The sequence below is a fragment of the Trichophyton benhamiae genome, assembly GCF_000151125.1.
Source record: "Trichophyton benhamiae CBS 112371 chromosome Unknown contix00378_25.r1.exp, whole genome shotgun sequence".
NCBI lineage: Eukaryota > Fungi > Ascomycota > Eurotiomycetes > Onygenales > Arthrodermataceae > Trichophyton > Trichophyton benhamiae.
This window is the reverse complement of record NW_003315106.1, coordinates 474,256-492,063: the sequence shown is the minus strand read 5'-3', so window position 1 is coordinate 492,063 and position 17,808 is coordinate 474,256. Positions and strand designations below refer to the sequence as shown.

The window sequence follows — 17,808 nt, the reverse complement described above, 5'->3', positions numbered from 1 at the left end:
AACTCTCCTGCAACCACCTCACTTTTGCACACAAAGTACCCCGTTGCAGCGTTTGCTATATGAAAGGTACTTTGAGGAGCGACGACAAGCTCACCTAGCGCGCATTACTGAGAATTAGCGGTGTTCTGCATGAGAAGGAGAGGTAGAGACGAAAAAATATATCTTCGCTGTCCATCCGCTAATTTTCCTAGCTTGCTCGCTTCTCCGTCTCTCCTCTATATCCCGCTCTGGAATCATGTCGATGCCCAAATATGTATCAACTTCACACGCTGCGCTCTGAGCTTTTGACTTGGCGGTAGAGCTTCTTTCGCAGATCATATCGTGCTGAGCGGTGATATAACCTTGAGCCTATAGTTGCTTTTACGGGGGGAGAGCGAATCGATACGATCTCATCCCAAACACCGAAATCTGCCTTGCTCGATCGTTTCACTAGTTTTAAACCAAGCCGTCGGGATACGCTGACTGCAGGATGAAGGCACACGCTCTCTGGGTCTCTGTTCTCCCACTGGCTTTCTCTGCACCAATTCTTGTCCCAGGTGGTGATGGCTTCAGGGCCACTCCTAGGGTCACCGCAGGTTCTCAGCCTTGCACCGCGGTCTTCTCGTTTATCACCAGCAGTAGGGCGCGCCACACGCTCAAAGGCTGTGACAACATACTGCTAGAGAAGTATGCATATCTTGCTGATCGATGGTCCTCTTTGCCGTCATTCTCACCGTCAACCAGAGGGCGGGAGAACCCGCGGTGCAAATCTCCAATTTTACCCGACCATTTGCCGACACCTGCGCTTAGACAGGAGTTAGCCGCGCTTCCAGGATCTACCTTGACATCAACTTCTGCTTCTACAGCATTGCCAGCACCAATAGCAGTGTCTCTGCCCCCATCGAAGTCTCAGATATCTGCATATGCTGATAGGATGCGCCTCGAAGATATTATTGCCAGCCGTGATTTCTCGGTTTTCCTTGACTGGCTATCTGCACGCCCTATCATGGCCTGGACACTCATTGTCGCGGTACTGATTATCGTCTTTTTCGTCTCAGCTGTCATTGTCGAGATAGCTGTTGCGCTGCGGAAAATTATCACCCCGTCAGATGCTGAAAAACAACTGCCCACCCGTTCAGATATCGAGGTGTTGGGCTTTGGAGAAATCTACTTGTTCGGGCCCGAGAAGAGGCTGGCTGCAACTATGGTTATTGATGATAGAGAGAAGATACTCCCTGCTTACACAGAATGATGACCGTTGTCATGCTTCACACAATTTACGATGTTTACGCTAATTCCGGCCTTTATTATTTACTGAACCTCAACATCTAAGACGTTTCGTGTTACAAGCATCGCTCTTTTATTGCTGGTACTTTCCTTTGGTTTAAATTTCTTGATTGATTTTGTCGACATGATATCTCACTTATACCCCGTTGTGCAGCATATTTTGATTAGCTAACTTGAAGATGTTTACTCCAACCATATCAACTATGTTAATTTTTTCCTAAGGGTTTATACACCCTCAGCAGTAGGCGGACCTTTATAAGCTAGCTGATTTAGTATCTTGGTTTTTGAGCAGCATGAGGAGGGGGGGGGGGGGGGGGGACTCACTCCTTTTCCCGTAAAGAAAATACCATACTGCACAGATAACCAAAAATCCAATAAACACAACGGATGAATAATTCATCGACGCGGGAGTAACTGGCAGAACAGTCGGCATGCTGAAGAGTACAAGTTCAAATGCGATCCAGACAAGGGCAACAACATTGGACACCAAACCCAGAAGCGGACCACAGTTCCATTTCGCTTTGCGCACTTCACTACGCTTGTGATATAAACTGATACCAATGGGAATTGCGTAGCTGACTGCCAGGGCAATCACTCCCACGGAGACAAATGCTGTAAATGCGCTGGTGCTTCCGATGTTTATTAGGCCGAGAAGCATTTGTACTCCAGTCAAAAGTGTCAGGGCATTGAGGGGAGTACCCGATCTGTCATCAATTCGCGCCCATATATTCGACATAGGAATGGCTTCGTCGCGTGCAAAGGCCCAGGTGGTGCGAGAAGCCGCTACGGTTACGCTAATATCGCAAAGTAGGACCAAAATAAAGATAAGAACCATAAGGGAAAGGCCGCCGTTTGGTGAGTCCATGACAATGCTAAAGACGTATGGTAGTGCCTGGCCACTGGGAGAGTTGTTTATAATATCCAGTAACGGCGGCAAGGTGAAACATATCGGTAGTATAAACAAAAGTCCTGCGGTGCCAGCAATGGGGATACAGAGGCTTATTGCTTTGGGAACTGTAATAGAAGGGTTAGATACCTCCTCGGCCATAGAAGATATCATTCCTAGGGCGGAAAAGGTATATGCCGCCGGGAGCAGACCAATGCAGAAGCTAAACCCGCCCCATCCAGACATAGTTGTGTCGTAGTGCGCCAGGGCATAACTGATGCTGTGGCGGCGGTCCCCAGTTTTGACAAAGAGCGTAACCAGGACTACTATAATAACGATTGCGGTGCATGTAGCGCATATCATATCCACCTTTGGAAGATACCGGTTGCCAAATGCGCAGACGATAAAAACAAGAATGCACAGGAAATAGAAGGTAAGCAGTAATTGCCAACTGCTTGCTGACCAGCCCGGGTGATACATGCTCACAGTTGCATTGATGATTCCAGCAAACCCAAAATTGACGGACAGAGTAATCGTCCACGTTCCAACAAGCCATACCCAACCATTGATGAACGAAAGTAGGACTTTATGTTCCTTCGATAACTGAAAGGTCCAGTAATATGGTCCTGCAGAGGTTGGATATCGTGACACGAGTTCACCAAGGGAGAGTGCAACGCATTGATCTAGCACAAGCACAACAAGCCATCCGATGAAGATTGCCAACGGCCCACCGCCATAGATAGCGCTAAGAAGAGGCCCGCCTTCACCGTAGGGAACAGTAGCGATAGCCAGGGATTGAGCCAAGAGAGTGAGAAGCGATCGGTTCCTTTTCAGCTTAGGGGCATAGCCGAGAGTGTGGAGGGCATCCGGATCATGGGCAGTATCGCTGTCGCCCGTTTCTGGATCTTCGCCAATAGACTCTGATACATGACAAGCCGGTTTCACGTCAATGGTCATCTTGACTGGAAGCAGTGCAATGAGCAGAAGCGGTCATTCTCGGAATGGTTATGAAATCAAAGATGCCAGTAATGTTTGCGTTGCATCAGGGTGACGCTCCGTTTATAAGACACCCCGTTCAACCGTTACGGCCGTCCAGCTAATTAGTATCTCCGTAGATAAGAGAGACTATTCCCGTCCTCTTGAGACTAGCGTGCAACTGCGGCTTTCATTATTGGGCACGGAGTACTCTATTGTTCTAAACGCCTGGTTTTGAACCATTAGTAAAAGATTCCATCCATACGGAATACCCATGCCGGGAATAGAATATTGTAGGGTTACCGCGAGTAACCCTACGATGCTATCTCAAGCTCAAAAGAAGTAACTGCACGACTAATTAACTTGCACAAGCTGGATCTCAAGCGAAAGCCGATGTGAGTGTTCGGGAATCACTCCCTTCATCCGGGCAGCCGAATTCTTAACCGGGTTAGGATCGTCGCAGGCTACTAAAACCGACTGGTTGATATGGTCTGTGGGCCCAAGACCACGCCATAAAGCTAACCATCAACATGCAGTGATGTTTTAGTCTCAAGAGGGGTATCATTGTGGCATGGAGGGAGAGAGACACTGGGATCGTGATGTTTCCAGGCTTCGTTGGCCAAAATTGATAACAAACAAAACATCGACGGGCGGAAGTTGGCGAGAGGCGCCGGAAGGGCTAACCCGATTGGGCAATGGACAAGGCTTCTTTTCAACCTCACTTCATCGACTTCATCGACCTTGTTTCATCCTTTTGTTTCCTTCAGCTTCATCTTTACAACAGACATCTTCAGAGCCATATGCAAGGGCACATTGAGTCCCGTCAGCAGTATAAAGGCTAAAGTGATACCTCTTCCGTTTGTGCTATATCCTTCCGGCCTACACGAAGCGGGATCTTTCCCCTACACATGGCAATATTGACGACTTATAGCCAGAACATGGCCGGTGTGGTGTAATATAATCATATATTACCAGATCGTGGTTTCATTGCTCACTTCATATCCTTGATAGAACATCTAGAATTCTATCGTTTAGCCTATAAAGGGACTCACTCGTGTGAGTGGCTTTATCATTGTCATGGTTATTGCAGCAAGCTTGAAGGTGACGGCTGCCAACTTGATACCAAGCTACCTTTATTTCTTGACTGATCTCGCTATCTTCTTCTAAGAACACAATATCTTGCACTGCATAGGCACCCCTCTGGCCACAATTGCGTGAAAGTAACCACACAATCTAAGATAAATATCCCGGCGCGACGATATCTGCTCATTCCCGGACAGAGGGCGCTGATACCATGATTGAGTCAGCTTCAATCAAGTCGAAGCTGAACCTTATCGACAAGGCCCGAGCTCGCGGAGCTGGAAACCATATCTCTCTTCCACAACTAGTTGTCTGCGGCGACCAGTCCGCGGGGAAGAGTTCAGTCCTCGAAGGCATCACAGAGATTCCGTTCCCCCGAAAGGATGGCCTGTGTACCAGATTTGCCACTGAGATAGTTCTCCGTCACTTTACCGGAGTGGAGACTATTACCGCAACCATTATACCTCACTCCTCCCGAGATGAAGCAACAGCAATTCAACTCCGAGCTTATAAGAGGCAACTTCACACTTATGATGAGTTACCTGAGATTATTGAAGCTGTTGGGACCCTCATGGGGTTAAGGGGCTTCGTGGACCAGAAAGATGCCCCTCCATTTGGTCTGGATGTTCTGCGAATTGAGGTCGTCGGTGAGACTGGACTTCATCTTACTATAGTTGATTTACCAGGGCTCGTCTCTGGAGCCGAAGGTGACGACCGCTCTGTCGTTGAAAGTCTGGTCAATTCATACCTCGAGAATCCGCGCACTATTATCCTTGCTGTGGTCCCAGCTACCAGTGATGTTGAGACTCAGCCAATCATTCGGGCAGCTCGGCAATTTGGTAATGAAGGAATCAGGACTGTTGGTATTGTCACCAAAGTTGACCTCATTAATGATGGAACTGAAGAGAGAATCGTAGCCGTGGCCAAAAACCAAGGCCCTATCAAGTTAAAGCTAGGTTACTATCTGTTGAAGAACCCATCGCCCAAAGAGATTGAGTTTGGGATAACTGCCGAGGAAAGAAAGAAAAAAGAACTCAGCTGGTTTCAGAAACCCGGCTGGAAGAGCAGATACCTTAGTCCCAACAGAGTGGGCATCGATGCGCTCAAATCTTCACTCGAAGTACTCCTTGCGCAACACATTGAAAATGAGCTCCCTAAAGTCTGCTCCGAGATAACGAAGCTGCTAGAAGATGCACAAAAAGAGGTCACCAAGCTTGGTGAAGAGCGTCCTAACGCACAAGCGCAGAGGCTTTTTCTCTCCAAACTCAGCATGCAGTTTCAAGGACTTGTACAAGCTGCGACTGGGGGAACATATCAAGGAATTTACTCTCAGTTTTTCAACTTGAAAGCTAACAACGTATTAGTCAATCGTGTTCGATCCAGGACCCATGAATTGAACAGCACGTTTGCTAGGTATATGCACACTAAGGCTTTTAAATACGATTTAAAGCTGCAGGGAAAAGATAACCACAGGAACGAAGACAATGCGGACACAGCTTTCCCACTAGAATGGGGGAATCCTGAGGCGCTTATTGATGGGGTTGATACCTGGATTCTGATGGTAAATATATAATTATATACTCACGCCGCGTTCTTATTTGTTCTCAACTGTATGACTGACTAACGTACTTCATTCAGGCTTACAAAAATTCCAGAGGCCTGGAACTCAGTGGAACTTACGGATACTCATTACTCATGGAACTATTCCACGTTCAATCGAGCCGTTGGAGCACTATAGCCCACGCACACACCAAGAGGGTTCATAAGTTAATAAGCACATTTGTTGAGCAAGCTCTCTGTCACATCCTCATAGAAGACCGTGCTCGTAATGAGTTATGGCGGTCCATAAAAGCTTCGCTCCAGAAGAACTTGGCTGCAGCGCTTGCAGAGCTCCACAGCATTTGTGAAGATGAAAAGATGCCACCAATAACGTACAATCACTCCTATGCTGACAACGTCGAGAAGGCCAGACAAAAGGGCACAAAGAATGCTATACATAGTGCACTTAAGAAAGCTAAAGGCAGCCTCGGAAGTACCTGGGGCCAAGATTACGACGAGAGAGAACACCATCGTCGCCAGATAGAAGAGGCATTGGAGGAAGAAGTCATCTTTGATATGGAAAGACGGGCATGCGAGGAAGCAAAAACTGCCCTGGATGCTTACTACAAGGTAACAAGTTGCATTGATAACATTTGGCTACCTTGGCTAACTTAAGGTCTCCCTACTGGTAGGTTGCAATGAAGACATTCGTAGATAATGTTTGCCGCCAGGTGATTGAACGGCATCTCATGTCCAAGCTTCCCACCATCTTTTCTCCTACTTCGGTTCTGGAGATGACTGATCTAGAGATTACGCGTATTGCAGGCGAACCAGCTGACAGGGCCCGCCGGAGGAATGAGCTGATGGTCATGATCCAGACGCTCAGTGAATCTCTCGAAGATCTCCAAAACTAGGGAGTCAGCACCGAGATATTTCCACTTAGCCAAATGTCTTTCTCTATTGCTAACCACCGGGTACTTATTCTATTACCTTAGTATTATCTTACTATTCGCAATACAAGGGAGCACCTGAATCTGATATCATAAAATGCAGTGCTATTCTGGTAAAATATGCATATAACTAGCTATATGAACAAGGGGTATGTATAACTCCACGGCGGATCCGAAGCCCTGGACCATGACCGCAAGACAAACAAATAAACATATGTAATGTAATAGATATACGCTCGAGGCACCGTGAACTCCATCAGTCATGAATCAACAATGATCATACAATCTCATGTATCGTAAAGAGAACAAATAGAAAAGATATTTTTATGGAGCTCCATCAGCGAGCTCAGACTTTTGAGCCAGCCGGGCAGCGAGTTTCTTCCTCTTCTGCCTCTCGCTGCGAGAGTGCCAGATGGCAGCCACCATGTTATAGAGGTAGATCCAGGAGAAGAGAACGACAACAAAGGCTAGACAGGCAGCCACTGCAACGATAGACAGGACAACGACGCCGTAGGAAGCCCGGTGGAAGGCGATGCTCTCGCTCAACGGGTGTATGGCGGTGCCGACCTGCATGGCCGAGAGCACAACCGAAATATACACGAATGCCCCGATGAGCCAGCCAAAGTTGCGCTCGAAGAAGACCTGGTAGCGGTTATAGCTGTAGAGATAGCCGCGGATGAAGTGCGAGCGGAAGAAACGCAGGCGGAAGATGGTGTTGATGCGGCCCAGCCTGAGCTCGCCGAAGTGGTACCGCTTGTTGACCTTGTCGAGGGCGTTGAAGTCGACGTGTCGGTTGAAGTCCTTGACAAACTGCTTCCACCACGGCCAGGTGATCTGGGGCGAGACGAGATGGGCGTCCTGGGCCAGCTGCAGGTCGATGGGCGAGCATATCAGCCAGACCCAGGAGAGCAGGAAGCCGCACGCCAGCTTGTGCAGCGCCTCGTCCTTGCACAGGTATTTCTCCCAGAAGTCGTAGTCGAGGATGTAGTCCGGCAGCGTCTTGAGGTAGATCTTGTTCGAGAAATGGATGAGATGCAGGTCTGCCTGCTCCGTGGGTAGGAATTCGAAGCCGATCATCTTGTACCGCTGCATCTTGCGCGCGTTCAGCGGCCGCCCGGCCATCCAGAGCAGGCCATGGATATCGTTGAGCCGCTTGACGCTCAAGTCGCCCGCCACGAACCTGTCGATGCCCTCGTCCTCGACCAGATACACCGAGTGGCTGCCGTGTCTCGTCTCGTGTGCGGTATATGGCTCCTTGACGCGGGCGATGGTGGGCAGCGTGCCGATGGGATCAAGCTTGATGCGCAGCCGGCCGGCCGAAGATGGGCCAGCCTGCGTCTTCCCGTCGTCCGGCGCATCGAGAGCTGTATCGACGCCCGACTGCCTGTAGAGAGGAGGGAAAGGGGGTTCCAGCGGCATACCGGGGGCGTTGCAGGCTTGCTGGATAGTTGGTGTTGTGTTTTCCGGCGGTCGAGGTGAGAGAAGGCTGCGGTTGAGCTCAGGATGGAAGCACTCGCGGCGGGCAGGGCTGTTTTTATATGGCCAGGCAGGGCTTCGTACGCGCCCGTCGATGGCCAGCCTGTCCAGCCGCAGCGCTCGCTTTGCTTCTTCTCCTTCGTCTTCGTCCTCGACCTTGATGGCGATCGATCACTGGAACGAGTCTGGTGGCCGGCGCAAGCGCTGCATGACTCTGGCTTGTCAGACCTTACGCCAGCGCCCGCCCCTCAAAGGATCTTCAGGCGCCTGCAAAGGGACCCAGCTGCCTAGCAGCTCGGCCGCAGCTAGACATGCAGCTACGGGTCAGCCCCGTGAAGAGCGCTGCTGTCACTGGAGGTATCACAGATGGAGTGGCAGGGATGGGTCGTTGGCGGCGAGGCTCCTCCATTGCGTTGTCAGAGGACTCGACGATGGATTTGCGGGCATACAGATGGATAAACTGGTTACGGAGTATCTCTTTACAGGAGAAGAAGCTCAGAATAACGGTGGTATTCAATGTTGGTAGCTGTTCAAGTTGGTTACATCGTTATATCTACGGAGCATGAATGAAATGGCCAGCTATCAATAGAGATGCTTATAGCTGCCGTCCATGCATCCCCTGGTGCGCCACCAACAATTGACAGTGCCGGCGGATGCATGTGGAGGCCAGAATGGACCCAAGAAACATTCATATCTTGATTCTCGTTGGGTCTAGGACAATATCTCACGGTTTTATTAATAGGCATGGCCAGGTTGTACAGTTGTTATACCCGAAAGGGGGCAAGAAAAGGGGCCATGGACAGGCTCTATCAAAATCTATCCAACATCTATGCATCGTTTCTATCAGATGAACAGTGTATCGTCTTCGTCATAGTCATCAGGCGAAAAGGCACTTTCGCACCCCATACGCCTGCTGGGACTCTGCGGACCTCGACCGGCGTGAAGCCCCGTCGTCTCCAGTAGTCTCCATTTATCTCCCAAGTTGCCCGCAGCCGCATCGTCAGGGGACCAGCTTCACATTGTGGATGATTAGCCCCAGCAGCCTCTTGTCTGCGTGTAGTTAGCTTCGCTTCATTCACCCGAGAGCAGAGATCTGCCTCTAGAAGGGCAAGGCAGCGAGAGGCCAGCCCACTGTGGAGCAAGCTCGGGTCATGTTTAACAGCAACGGATACCGGTTCCCACATGGCAATGGACAAGATATCTTGCGTATTCCCCTTGCATCGAACAGGCTGTTCACAATATTCGGACTTGATATCATCGTGGTAGCCCGTCAGTACATCACCAGACGCATCGACGGGCTCGGGTTTGATATGTGGCAGCCCAACAATCGCCTCTCTAAACGGTCGTAACATCGCCGTGGCAACAGGATCGGTCCAGTCATTCGTTGTTTGTCCGGGAGTCCTTCGAAAAAGGACACAGCATCTTCCATGATCGTCTACTGTATTGAGTAGCTCTTCCAGGCTCTCGAAACGACTCAGAGAGCCGCTATATATTGCCTGACCACCCTCGTAGAAAGCCTTATTTATCAGCTTGAGCAGTGCTTCCTGGCACGGATGCTCACGGAGCTGGTCGCCATCGAGAATCAGGTATTCGAAATCGTCGTGGTCTTTCAGCATCCTGAGGGTATATTTTCTGACTCACGCTTCGTCCACGGCAGGTAGACAGTTCCTGAGGGTGTCTGAGTACAGCATGTGAGAATCTGCGCCCTTGACTCGACAAATACGAGGCCGGTTCGGCAAACTCGGCTGTATTCGGCCGGTGTCATTCTTTACTCCAGGCGGTTCAGGAGGGCTTGATGCTTGAGAAAAGCGTGTTCTATTATAGATCGGTGCCTGTTGTTGAGACGAAGGTAAGCCGGTTGTCGATATCCGGACTTACAATTGGTAGGCCATCAATGTCATCATAGCCTGTGATAATCGCCTCCATGGCACGTTTAACCCCCATTTCAGTCTTATCATCTCCTGCAGCATCGCTCCTAGCTTCCACGTTCCCATCAGCATTGTTAGTTACACGGTTCTGTACACTGTTAGATTTTCGGGAATGCCTGAAAATCTGCAGCATCAGGCTAGTATCTGTCATAGCACTCTCTGCATCGACCAGTGTCTCCTCAGCCTTGAAGCAGTCATATCCGTCGAAGCCAGTGGCTATGAACGAAACCATGGCAATAGTATAAGTCCGTCCTGGATTAATCTCCTCCAGCTCACCGGCCTTTGGTTCGAAGAAGGATTCGAGAACACGACTCCCTTCTGGCCTCTGCCAACTAGCCTTGAATCGCATACCAGAAACCTGGAGAAAACGCCCATCCGTGTGAGAATCACTGACGGAATTTTCCAATGCAGATAGCAAGGTCGCTCCACCGACTCTCTTGACAACAAATGCATTGTCAAAGGGCATGATATCTGTGCATTGCAAGTTATGAGCCATGGTTATACTTATAATTGAACTGATGCAGTTCTCACCTATGATATCTTTGACTTTCAATGCGTTATTTCCGTTGGTCTCTGCAATTATCCTGTCGCATCTCACTCCTCCACTGTTAATGAATGCAATATCAGTATCGTAGAATGCCCGGACTGCATCAGCCAGCATGTTCCCTAGATTAGTCTCCTGGCTGCGAATAACAGCCGAGCGGCCATCGAGCGGCACACGAGTGTGAAACAGCGGATGTCGAACAGCGTCCATTATTTGGTCTTGAACAGATCCAAGAATTGACAACGTCTTCGGGCATTTCGGTATTTTCTGGTAAGTTTGCATCCGAGTGAGATCCAGATATTGAGTGACTATATTTGGTGGGTTAGTATATGCGTTTCAAATAGTGACATGAATGTAAAAGGAATATATTATTGTGTACCTTCAATATTGTCAAGCTGTGCTTTACCGTCACCTCCTTTCCGAACCTTGAGCTGTACGACAGAGTAGGACCTCCAGTCTGTTCCACTCTTGATGACTCTTACGTTACCCTCAACGTGCACTATTTCTCCGTTCCTGATTCTAGCAGCACTATCTGTTATTCCTTGGAGTATGATCCCTGGATTATCATCGGTGTCACCCAGAATTCGACAAACAACATCGTGGTCATGTCCTCCCAGGAGTAGGTCGATACGTCCGTCCCCGTCCAAAGTAGCGTTTGACACGGAAAGGTCTTCAGCAAGGCGCATATGTGTAACCGCGATGACAAAATCGCATCCTTCCACGGTACGTAGACGTACGGCTAGTTTATGGGCCACTTCAGCTGGGGAAAGGAACCGGGCTGGTGGTAGATGTTGGCAGTTTGACGGCCAGTCTCTGATGCAGAATATCAGCCGTCAACACCATTGTTCAATTGAATTTGACCTAGGATTTGGCAAGAAAAGTTGCTATATAGACATAAGAACTTACGTCCCAGCTAGGCCAATAAATCCAATCTTATACTGCCCCATCGTCTTAACAACATACTCCTGTGCAAGAGCAAGCAGGCTTCCATCCCTCACGTGGGAATCCGGGTTCTTATGGGGTGTTGCATGTACTACATTTGATAGTATCCAGGGAAAATTCGTCTTTCCAGACAATTCTAGCAGCCGGCTTTCACCAAAGTCGAAGTCTGGAGGTTGAATTAATACTCATATTGAATATCTCCAAAAGACATGAATGCATGGTAGAGAAATCAACTGGTCGTACCATGATTCCCGTAGCACGCAAGGTCAATACCCAGATTATTGAGAACAGGGACCATATGCTCTCCCTTTAGCACAGATGATTCCGTAGATGGAGAAAAGACGTCTCCGCTGAAGATGATCAGGGGTTGGATATCTGGACCTTTACTGTCCTGTCTGGCCTGAGCGAAGACATAGGCAAATTTGGATATAAGACTCACGTCTGAGATGTGATACTGCTCACATTATTAGCAAATCCGAGCACGCAAGCCCTGGTCCTACATGGTAGAACCAACTCACGACGTCGTTGAAGTGGTAGAAAGTGAGGATGTCGGCCATCTTGGTGGTTGATTTGATAGACCTCACGCTGAGACAGTGTCTACCAATACTTCGGATAACTGTACAGCAATATCTCTTTAGACGATAGAATAATAGACCAACATCACTATCTTGCTTTAGTTTCTTCATTGTCGTTGGAAATTGAAAGCTAATGGGAGTCATGGAAAGAAAATTCGAGGATGATTGTTTCTCCTATCCGGTTTCAGCCGCAGACGGGATCAAACCCCCTGAGGAAAACAACATTAAGATACTAACATCGTGAAGTCGTAAGATGAAGCACTCAAAAAGAAGACGAAATAGCAGATGATCAACAGTAAATAGGAAAAGGGCCATGAAATCCGTTAACTATCGTGACGCTGTCCCCAGAAACTCCAGGCTGAAAAGAACAGCAGGCATAAAATAACCCTTTCAAATCCGATGCAAATTCCCCCAGCTGAACCGCAGCTACAATCAATGCCAGTCCCCGGTCCAGTTCCAATCCCAGCGCCTATCCCAGTGCATATTTTGTCCCAGCCAAAATAGTCACAGCTAGCAAAAAGAAGAAGATTGCTATTCGATCGGTCAAGTCAGCTCGTTCCGTGCAGGCTTGAGCTTCCAGGGGGACGCCTCTATGTCCCTTGAATATTTGCTGAAAGTAGGAGAATACGGCACAGAGCTTGCATCGTCTGGACACTGGACCATCTCTGCAGCCGATTTCACGTTGTTTTGCTTGCGTTTTTCTTTCCAGTAGCGGATGGCCAGAGACACAGCGATGATCAGGACACAAATGCCGAAGAACGGACCAAGGACGGTGACGAGAACTTTCCGCCTGTTGGCGCTCTCCTCGTCTATTGTGACATCATAGTCTTCACCAGCGGGGGTTGGAATCGGTAGAATGCTTGTAGGGGTGGATGGACTTTGCATCGCAGCGTGGGACGGGCTGTCAGGGGAGAACAGTGAGTTAGTGGATCCGACGAGATATCGATATTCAACTTCACAGTCAAGGAGATGAAAAGCACAATGAAGAGAGACGTGCGGAACCAGGCAGATATAAGATATTGAACATACGGAGCACAAGATCTGGCAGTGCTTGATGTCTGGTTTGCAACTGATCAATAGTTTGGATGCGTTCAAGCCACCGATGCACACTATCTCAGCCGAGCGATCGACTGCAGCGGAATTCGAAGATCAATTCTCTCTGCAAACTCAAGAACCAACTGAATAAGAGGCTCGAACGTCGCCTTCCTCGTTCCTTGCTGTGGAGAGGATGGTTATACTCGTGGTGCTCTCCCAAGATCCATTGACGCGGTACGGAGTATGCCCATGCTTATATATGGACATTGGCCTGCATTGCCCCTTATAGGCATGTTCTAAGTGCCCCCCTGGGGATACAGCGTGTCTCCCTAATTTTGTGGTCTACAACCCCGTCGAAAGGGTGCATGTTATACATATTCCGTGGATGGGATGTCTTCGTCCACCAATAGCTAACCGGTTGGATGGAGGCAGGGCAGCCAGCATCATTGGCCCAAGACGCCGGCAAGGTAGGACAGCAGCCCGTTTGAGACCAGATTTGCGGAACGCTCGCATTGAAGTAACAAGTTGCCAGATCTCTCGTTCGGTTCTTCCCCAGGCCAAGTGGCGGATGGGTACCGCAGATTCTGACGCGAGATCGATAGATCAACTCTGGGTTTGGGTTTCTAAATGTTACAGCGTCTAAATTATTGACCAGCCTGTGGTAGTTTAACCAACTGCTTGCTTGAAACCATGGAATAGGCCAGGGCTAGGAGACTTGGTCCCGTCGAGAGACAAGCTGGACATCTTATGCCTACTAGTAGTTGATGTCTCGGTTACCCCTGAACGGACCGTCTGGCGCATCTCCAAGGGAAGTAAGCCGTATATTAATCATAGCCAAGCACACAAAGCTCGCGGATAATTATTCGCTGGGCCAGCCATGACTCCAGGGATCAGCTCGATACTTAAGCCCCAGCCCTGTGCTCTATGGGGTATGACCCCGGCTTGTCAGCGCCCCCGGGCTGTGGCGGGTTATTGTTATCATTGCGAGCCCGTACAGCATTATCGATACTGCCCGCACGGAATATCAGCAGCAGAATGTCAGCATCAAGTTGGTACTCGTTTATTAACAAGAACTCCAAGCCGCAGTTCTGCTGTGATACTCCGGACTTTACGGGGGAATGCCGGATCTCGGTGATTTTCTTCGGCTAAAAAGCTGCGGGGAAACGACGAAAGTGAATACAAAGTAGAAGCTATCAGATTCACTACAACGCCAGGGATGACCGGAAAGACAAGCAGCTACTGTTTTTTATTTGATAGAAAGGACAAGACAGCCTCATGATGGCGAAAGAATATCAGCTTCCCTTCAAAGTAAGCGATAGTAATATATTTGCCATTTACTGCATGCTAATATCGCTTAGCTGGATGACCCCAGTCTCCTCCATTTTGATTCCTTTGTGAACAATGAATGGGTTACTGCTAGCGATGGAGGTCGATTTGAAGTTGTCGGTAAGCGATGCCATCAATATAATATGATGCAAGTCTTCTAACAGGCTGTAGACCCCGGCACTGGTAAGCCCTGGGCCAGCTGCCCTACAAACACTGCAAAGGATGTCCCTGGCGCTGTAGAGGCCGCCCAGGCTGCCTTTGAAAAGTTCAGAAAAGTGAACCCTCGCACCCGAGCTCAGCTGCTCATGAAATGGGATGGACTCATCCGTGAAGCTCGATCTGATCTGGCAAAGATCCTGACTCACGAAACTGGCAAGCCAATTGCCGAGTCGCTGGGCGAGATTGACTACGCCCTCGGCTTTACATGGTGGTTTGCTGGAGAGGCAGAGAGAATACACGGCACTGTGGCTGTTCCTGCTGCACCAAATCGAAGAGTCTTCACCATCAAACAGCCTATTGGCGTGGTTGCGGCGTTGGTGCCGTGGAACTTCCCTATTGCTATGATCCTTCGAAAAGCCGGAGCTGCCTTTGCAGCCGGATGCACCATGATCGTGAAGCCCAGCCCAGAGACACCCATTACTACACTGGTGCTGGCACTGCTCGCTAAGCGGGCAGGTTACGAGCCAGGTATCTTTAATGTGCTGACCACTGACCTTGACAATACCCCTTCGCTCAGTGAGGCTCTCTGCAAGCATCCCCATGTTAAAAAGGTCACATTCACCGGCTCTACACGCGTGGGGAAGCTGATTGCCGCTCATTGCGCACAGGGGTTGAAGAAAGTCACCCTTGAGCTTGGAGGGAACTGTCCGTTTATCGTCTTTGATGATGCCGACCTCGACCAGGCGCTTACCCAGTTAATGGCGCTGAAATGGCGTCATGCCGGGCAAGCATGTATCACAGCCAACAGGGTCTATGTTCAAAGCGGAGTATACGATAAGTTTGCTCAGATGTTCAAAGAACGAACCTCGGCGCTGGTTGTTGGCCATGGTGCAAAGGACGGAACCACCATGGGTCCAGTGACTACGCCGCGAGGCCTCGATAAGGCATTAAGCCAGGTGGAGGATGCCAGGAAGCTAGGAGGCAACGTGATATTGGGTGGTAAGCCGATGACTGGCTGTGAGGGTTACTTTTTTGAGCCAACTATCATCACAGACATGAGGCCGGAGATGCTTATCTCGCGAGAAGAGACATTTGCTCCCATTGCAGCGTTGTACAAGTTTGATACCGAAGAGGAAGCTGTCAAGTGTGCCAATGATACAAGCATGGGCCTGGCTAGCTATGCCTTCACCAAGGATGTTGACCGGGTCTGGAGAATGCTAGAGAACTTGGAGGCTGGTATGATTGGACTCAACACAGGTAATCAACCCCTATTTAACCATCTTCACACTGAATAATGTCTAATTCCACCATGATATAGGTAACTCATCAGCCGCCGAATCGCCTTTTGGTGGTATAAAGGAGTCCGGGTATGGCAAAGAGAGCGGAAAAGATGTTGCTGTCGCGGAGTTCATGATCACAAAGACGGGAACTCTCACCATTGATGGTCAATACTGAACTTACCGGTTTGTCCATTATACCCCTGAGTTTACAACGTCCTGTGTCTACTGGCTTGTTCAATTGTCCCATTCTCGGCTACCATGCAACAAGTATTATTCGGTTGACGAAAGGATCAGTTTTTAGTATTGATATATTTACTTAATTGATATTTCTAGAGGCTAAGAACTTTGTTTACAATCAATTTCTAGCATTACCGGCCAGTCAAATTGAGTCACCTAACAGTATGATGACTGGAGTTGACACACTCTCTATTCCTTTCCCCAAGCACCGAAAACAAGCTCCCTGTATGGGCTGCTACCTCCAGTTAATGTTCGAGCCACACCGTTCGGTTCACTCTGTCGGCTTCTGACAGAGCTTTTCCATCAGTATCTCCGCCATAACATTCATTACCAACTTTTCGAACTCTCTGTTTTCTCCCAGAGCGTCAATAATCGGATCCAAACACGTTGGGTGCCCAAATTTCAAGTCAGCCTCTATCGCGGACTTTATCATATCAGGATACCATCCTGATCCCCTGAAATACATATGCATTGCCTTTGCAACATTGAGAATTTCAGGGTTTTTCCCCGAATCCATTGCTTCTTCCCGTAATTCGTGTGCTTTCTCGCTCAGTTCCGACAAGCCGTAAGTGCCTGCCGCATATATGAGGCGGAGGGCGAATTCGAAGTCTTTAATATTGTCCCCTGAAGTTTCGTAGCTGAATTCTTTGGTATACAGATACGTTATAAACGTATGTGCAACGGATTCGTGTACATCGTTAAGCCAGATGGTCCCTTGACTCCCACGAAATAACTTTGCTAATGTCGGATAGCCGTCTACGAGGAGGTTGTGGATTGGATATCCTGTCTTGCTGTCTCCAAAGAAGATGGTACATAAAGGAGAAGTGTAGGGTCTGGGGAATAATCAGTAACTATTTTCAACCTCTAAACATGTCAAATAATAAGTATAGGAGAATGGCATTCTTACGATTCATCCTCTCTGGGATCTGAAGATGGCTCTGACATGCTGGTCTCTCTTGGTATGTCTCTTGGGGTGGGTGTCCTTTTTGGATGTAGGCAAAACGTCTCTCTTTCCAGCAAACACTGCGTTTTGATGCTGCTGACCAGTTCTCTTGTATGATAGAAAAGAAGAGAAAAGGGACTTTGAATATTGAAGAATGGGGACGAGGGAATTCATGGTTTCTTATAGTTGTCCAGCCAGCCCAGGCTGAGAGAAAATTGGAATGAGCCTCACACTTAAGACAACATAGAAGCTCAACTGATGGGAAATAACAGCAAGAAAGGGAGACTGTCAAGCCTGGGGCAGGATGATATTTCCATAAAATAGGGAGAATGGTTGGTACGAAAGAAAGATGATCCATATCTCGAAGGCGTTTCATTATTTGTGTTGGTGCTGTCAAGGACATCTCTCTTTTGTACCTAACATTCATCCACTACTCGATCAACTTTGGATACTGGTCCCCTTTCTTTGTCAATTAGTAACATCTTCTTTGATTTGTTTAATCTTTAGGATTATCATTTTGATAAAAGATTTACCTTAATCTATAAGGAAATTAGCCTCATTATGGGTTGATGGATAATGAAGTTCAATATTTGATAGTTACCAAATATTATTTGATCAGATTGGTTACGGCTATTTGCTCACTCTGCGATAAAATGTAACCAGTGGT

General features: G+C 48.6%; 9 protein-coding genes across 9 annotated transcripts; 3 read left to right on the top strand and 6 right to left on the bottom strand.

Moving 5' to 3' along the window:
* Positions 1–469: 469 nt before the first annotated feature.
* On the top strand, positions 470–1,231 carry ARB_07368 (uncharacterized protein; the record flags this gene model as incomplete). The annotated part of the gene is made up of 1 exon (XM_003014761.1): positions 470–1,231. The coding sequence occupies one exon, from the start codon at positions 470–472 to the stop codon at positions 1,229–1,231; it is 762 nt and encodes a 253-aa protein (XP_003014807.1).
* A 288-nt stretch (positions 1,232–1,519) lies between these two features.
* On the bottom strand, positions 1,520–3,109 carry ARB_07367 (GABA permease, putative; the record flags this gene model as incomplete). The annotated part of the gene is made up of 1 exon (XM_003014760.1): positions 1,520–3,109. One exon carries the CDS (start codon positions 3,107–3,109, stop codon positions 1,520–1,522), a length of 1,590 nt encoding a protein of 529 aa, XP_003014806.1.
* Positions 3,110–4,421: 1,312 nt separating this feature from the next.
* On the top strand, positions 4,422–6,660 carry ARB_07366 (dynamin GTPase, putative; the record flags this gene model as incomplete). Its single annotated transcript, XM_003014759.1, has 3 exons — positions 4,422–5,768; positions 5,846–6,376; positions 6,439–6,660. The coding sequence occupies 3 exons, from the start codon at positions 4,422–4,424 to the stop codon at positions 6,658–6,660; spliced, it is 2,100 nt and encodes a 699-aa protein (XP_003014805.1).
* Positions 6,661–7,020: 360 nt separating this feature from the next.
* ARB_07365 (uncharacterized protein) lies at positions 7,021–8,581 on the bottom strand (the record flags this gene model as incomplete). Its single annotated transcript, XM_003014758.1, has 2 exons — positions 7,021–8,328; positions 8,525–8,581. The coding sequence occupies 2 exons, from the start codon at positions 8,579–8,581 to the stop codon at positions 7,021–7,023; spliced, it is 1,365 nt and encodes a 454-aa protein (XP_003014804.1).
* Positions 8,582–8,999: 418 nt separating this feature from the next.
* On the bottom strand, positions 9,000–9,788 carry ARB_07364 (uncharacterized protein; the record flags this gene model as incomplete). The annotated part of the gene is made up of 1 exon (XM_003014757.1): positions 9,000–9,788. One exon carries the CDS (start codon positions 9,786–9,788, stop codon positions 9,000–9,002), a length of 789 nt encoding a protein of 262 aa, XP_003014803.1.
* A 202-nt stretch (positions 9,789–9,990) lies between these two features.
* ARB_07363 (5'-nucleotidase, putative) lies at positions 9,991–12,272 on the bottom strand (the record flags this gene model as incomplete). The annotated part of the gene is made up of 5 exons (XM_003014756.1): positions 9,991–10,952; positions 11,024–11,457; positions 11,551–11,752; positions 11,830–12,040; positions 12,105–12,272. 5 exons carry the CDS (start codon positions 12,270–12,272, stop codon positions 9,991–9,993), a joined length of 1,977 nt encoding a protein of 658 aa, XP_003014802.1.
* Positions 12,273–12,704: 432 nt separating this feature from the next.
* Positions 12,705–13,046, bottom strand: ARB_07362 (uncharacterized protein; the record flags this gene model as incomplete). Its single annotated transcript, XM_003014755.1, has 1 exon — positions 12,705–13,046. The coding sequence occupies one exon, from the start codon at positions 13,044–13,046 to the stop codon at positions 12,705–12,707; it is 342 nt and encodes a 113-aa protein (XP_003014801.1).
* Positions 13,047–14,474: 1,428 nt separating this feature from the next.
* On the top strand, positions 14,475–16,136 carry ARB_07361 (uncharacterized protein; the record flags this gene model as incomplete). Its single annotated transcript, XM_003014754.1, has 4 exons — positions 14,475–14,504; positions 14,555–14,642; positions 14,694–15,938; positions 16,000–16,136. The coding sequence occupies 4 exons, from the start codon at positions 14,475–14,477 to the stop codon at positions 16,134–16,136; spliced, it is 1,500 nt and encodes a 499-aa protein (XP_003014800.1).
* A 333-nt stretch (positions 16,137–16,469) lies between these two features.
* On the bottom strand, positions 16,470–17,517 carry ARB_07360 (uncharacterized protein; the record flags this gene model as incomplete). The annotated part of the gene is made up of 2 exons (XM_003014753.1): positions 16,470–16,912; positions 17,106–17,517. The coding sequence occupies 2 exons, from the start codon at positions 17,515–17,517 to the stop codon at positions 16,470–16,472; spliced, it is 855 nt and encodes a 284-aa protein (XP_003014799.1).
* Positions 17,518–17,808: the final 291 nt, after the last annotated feature.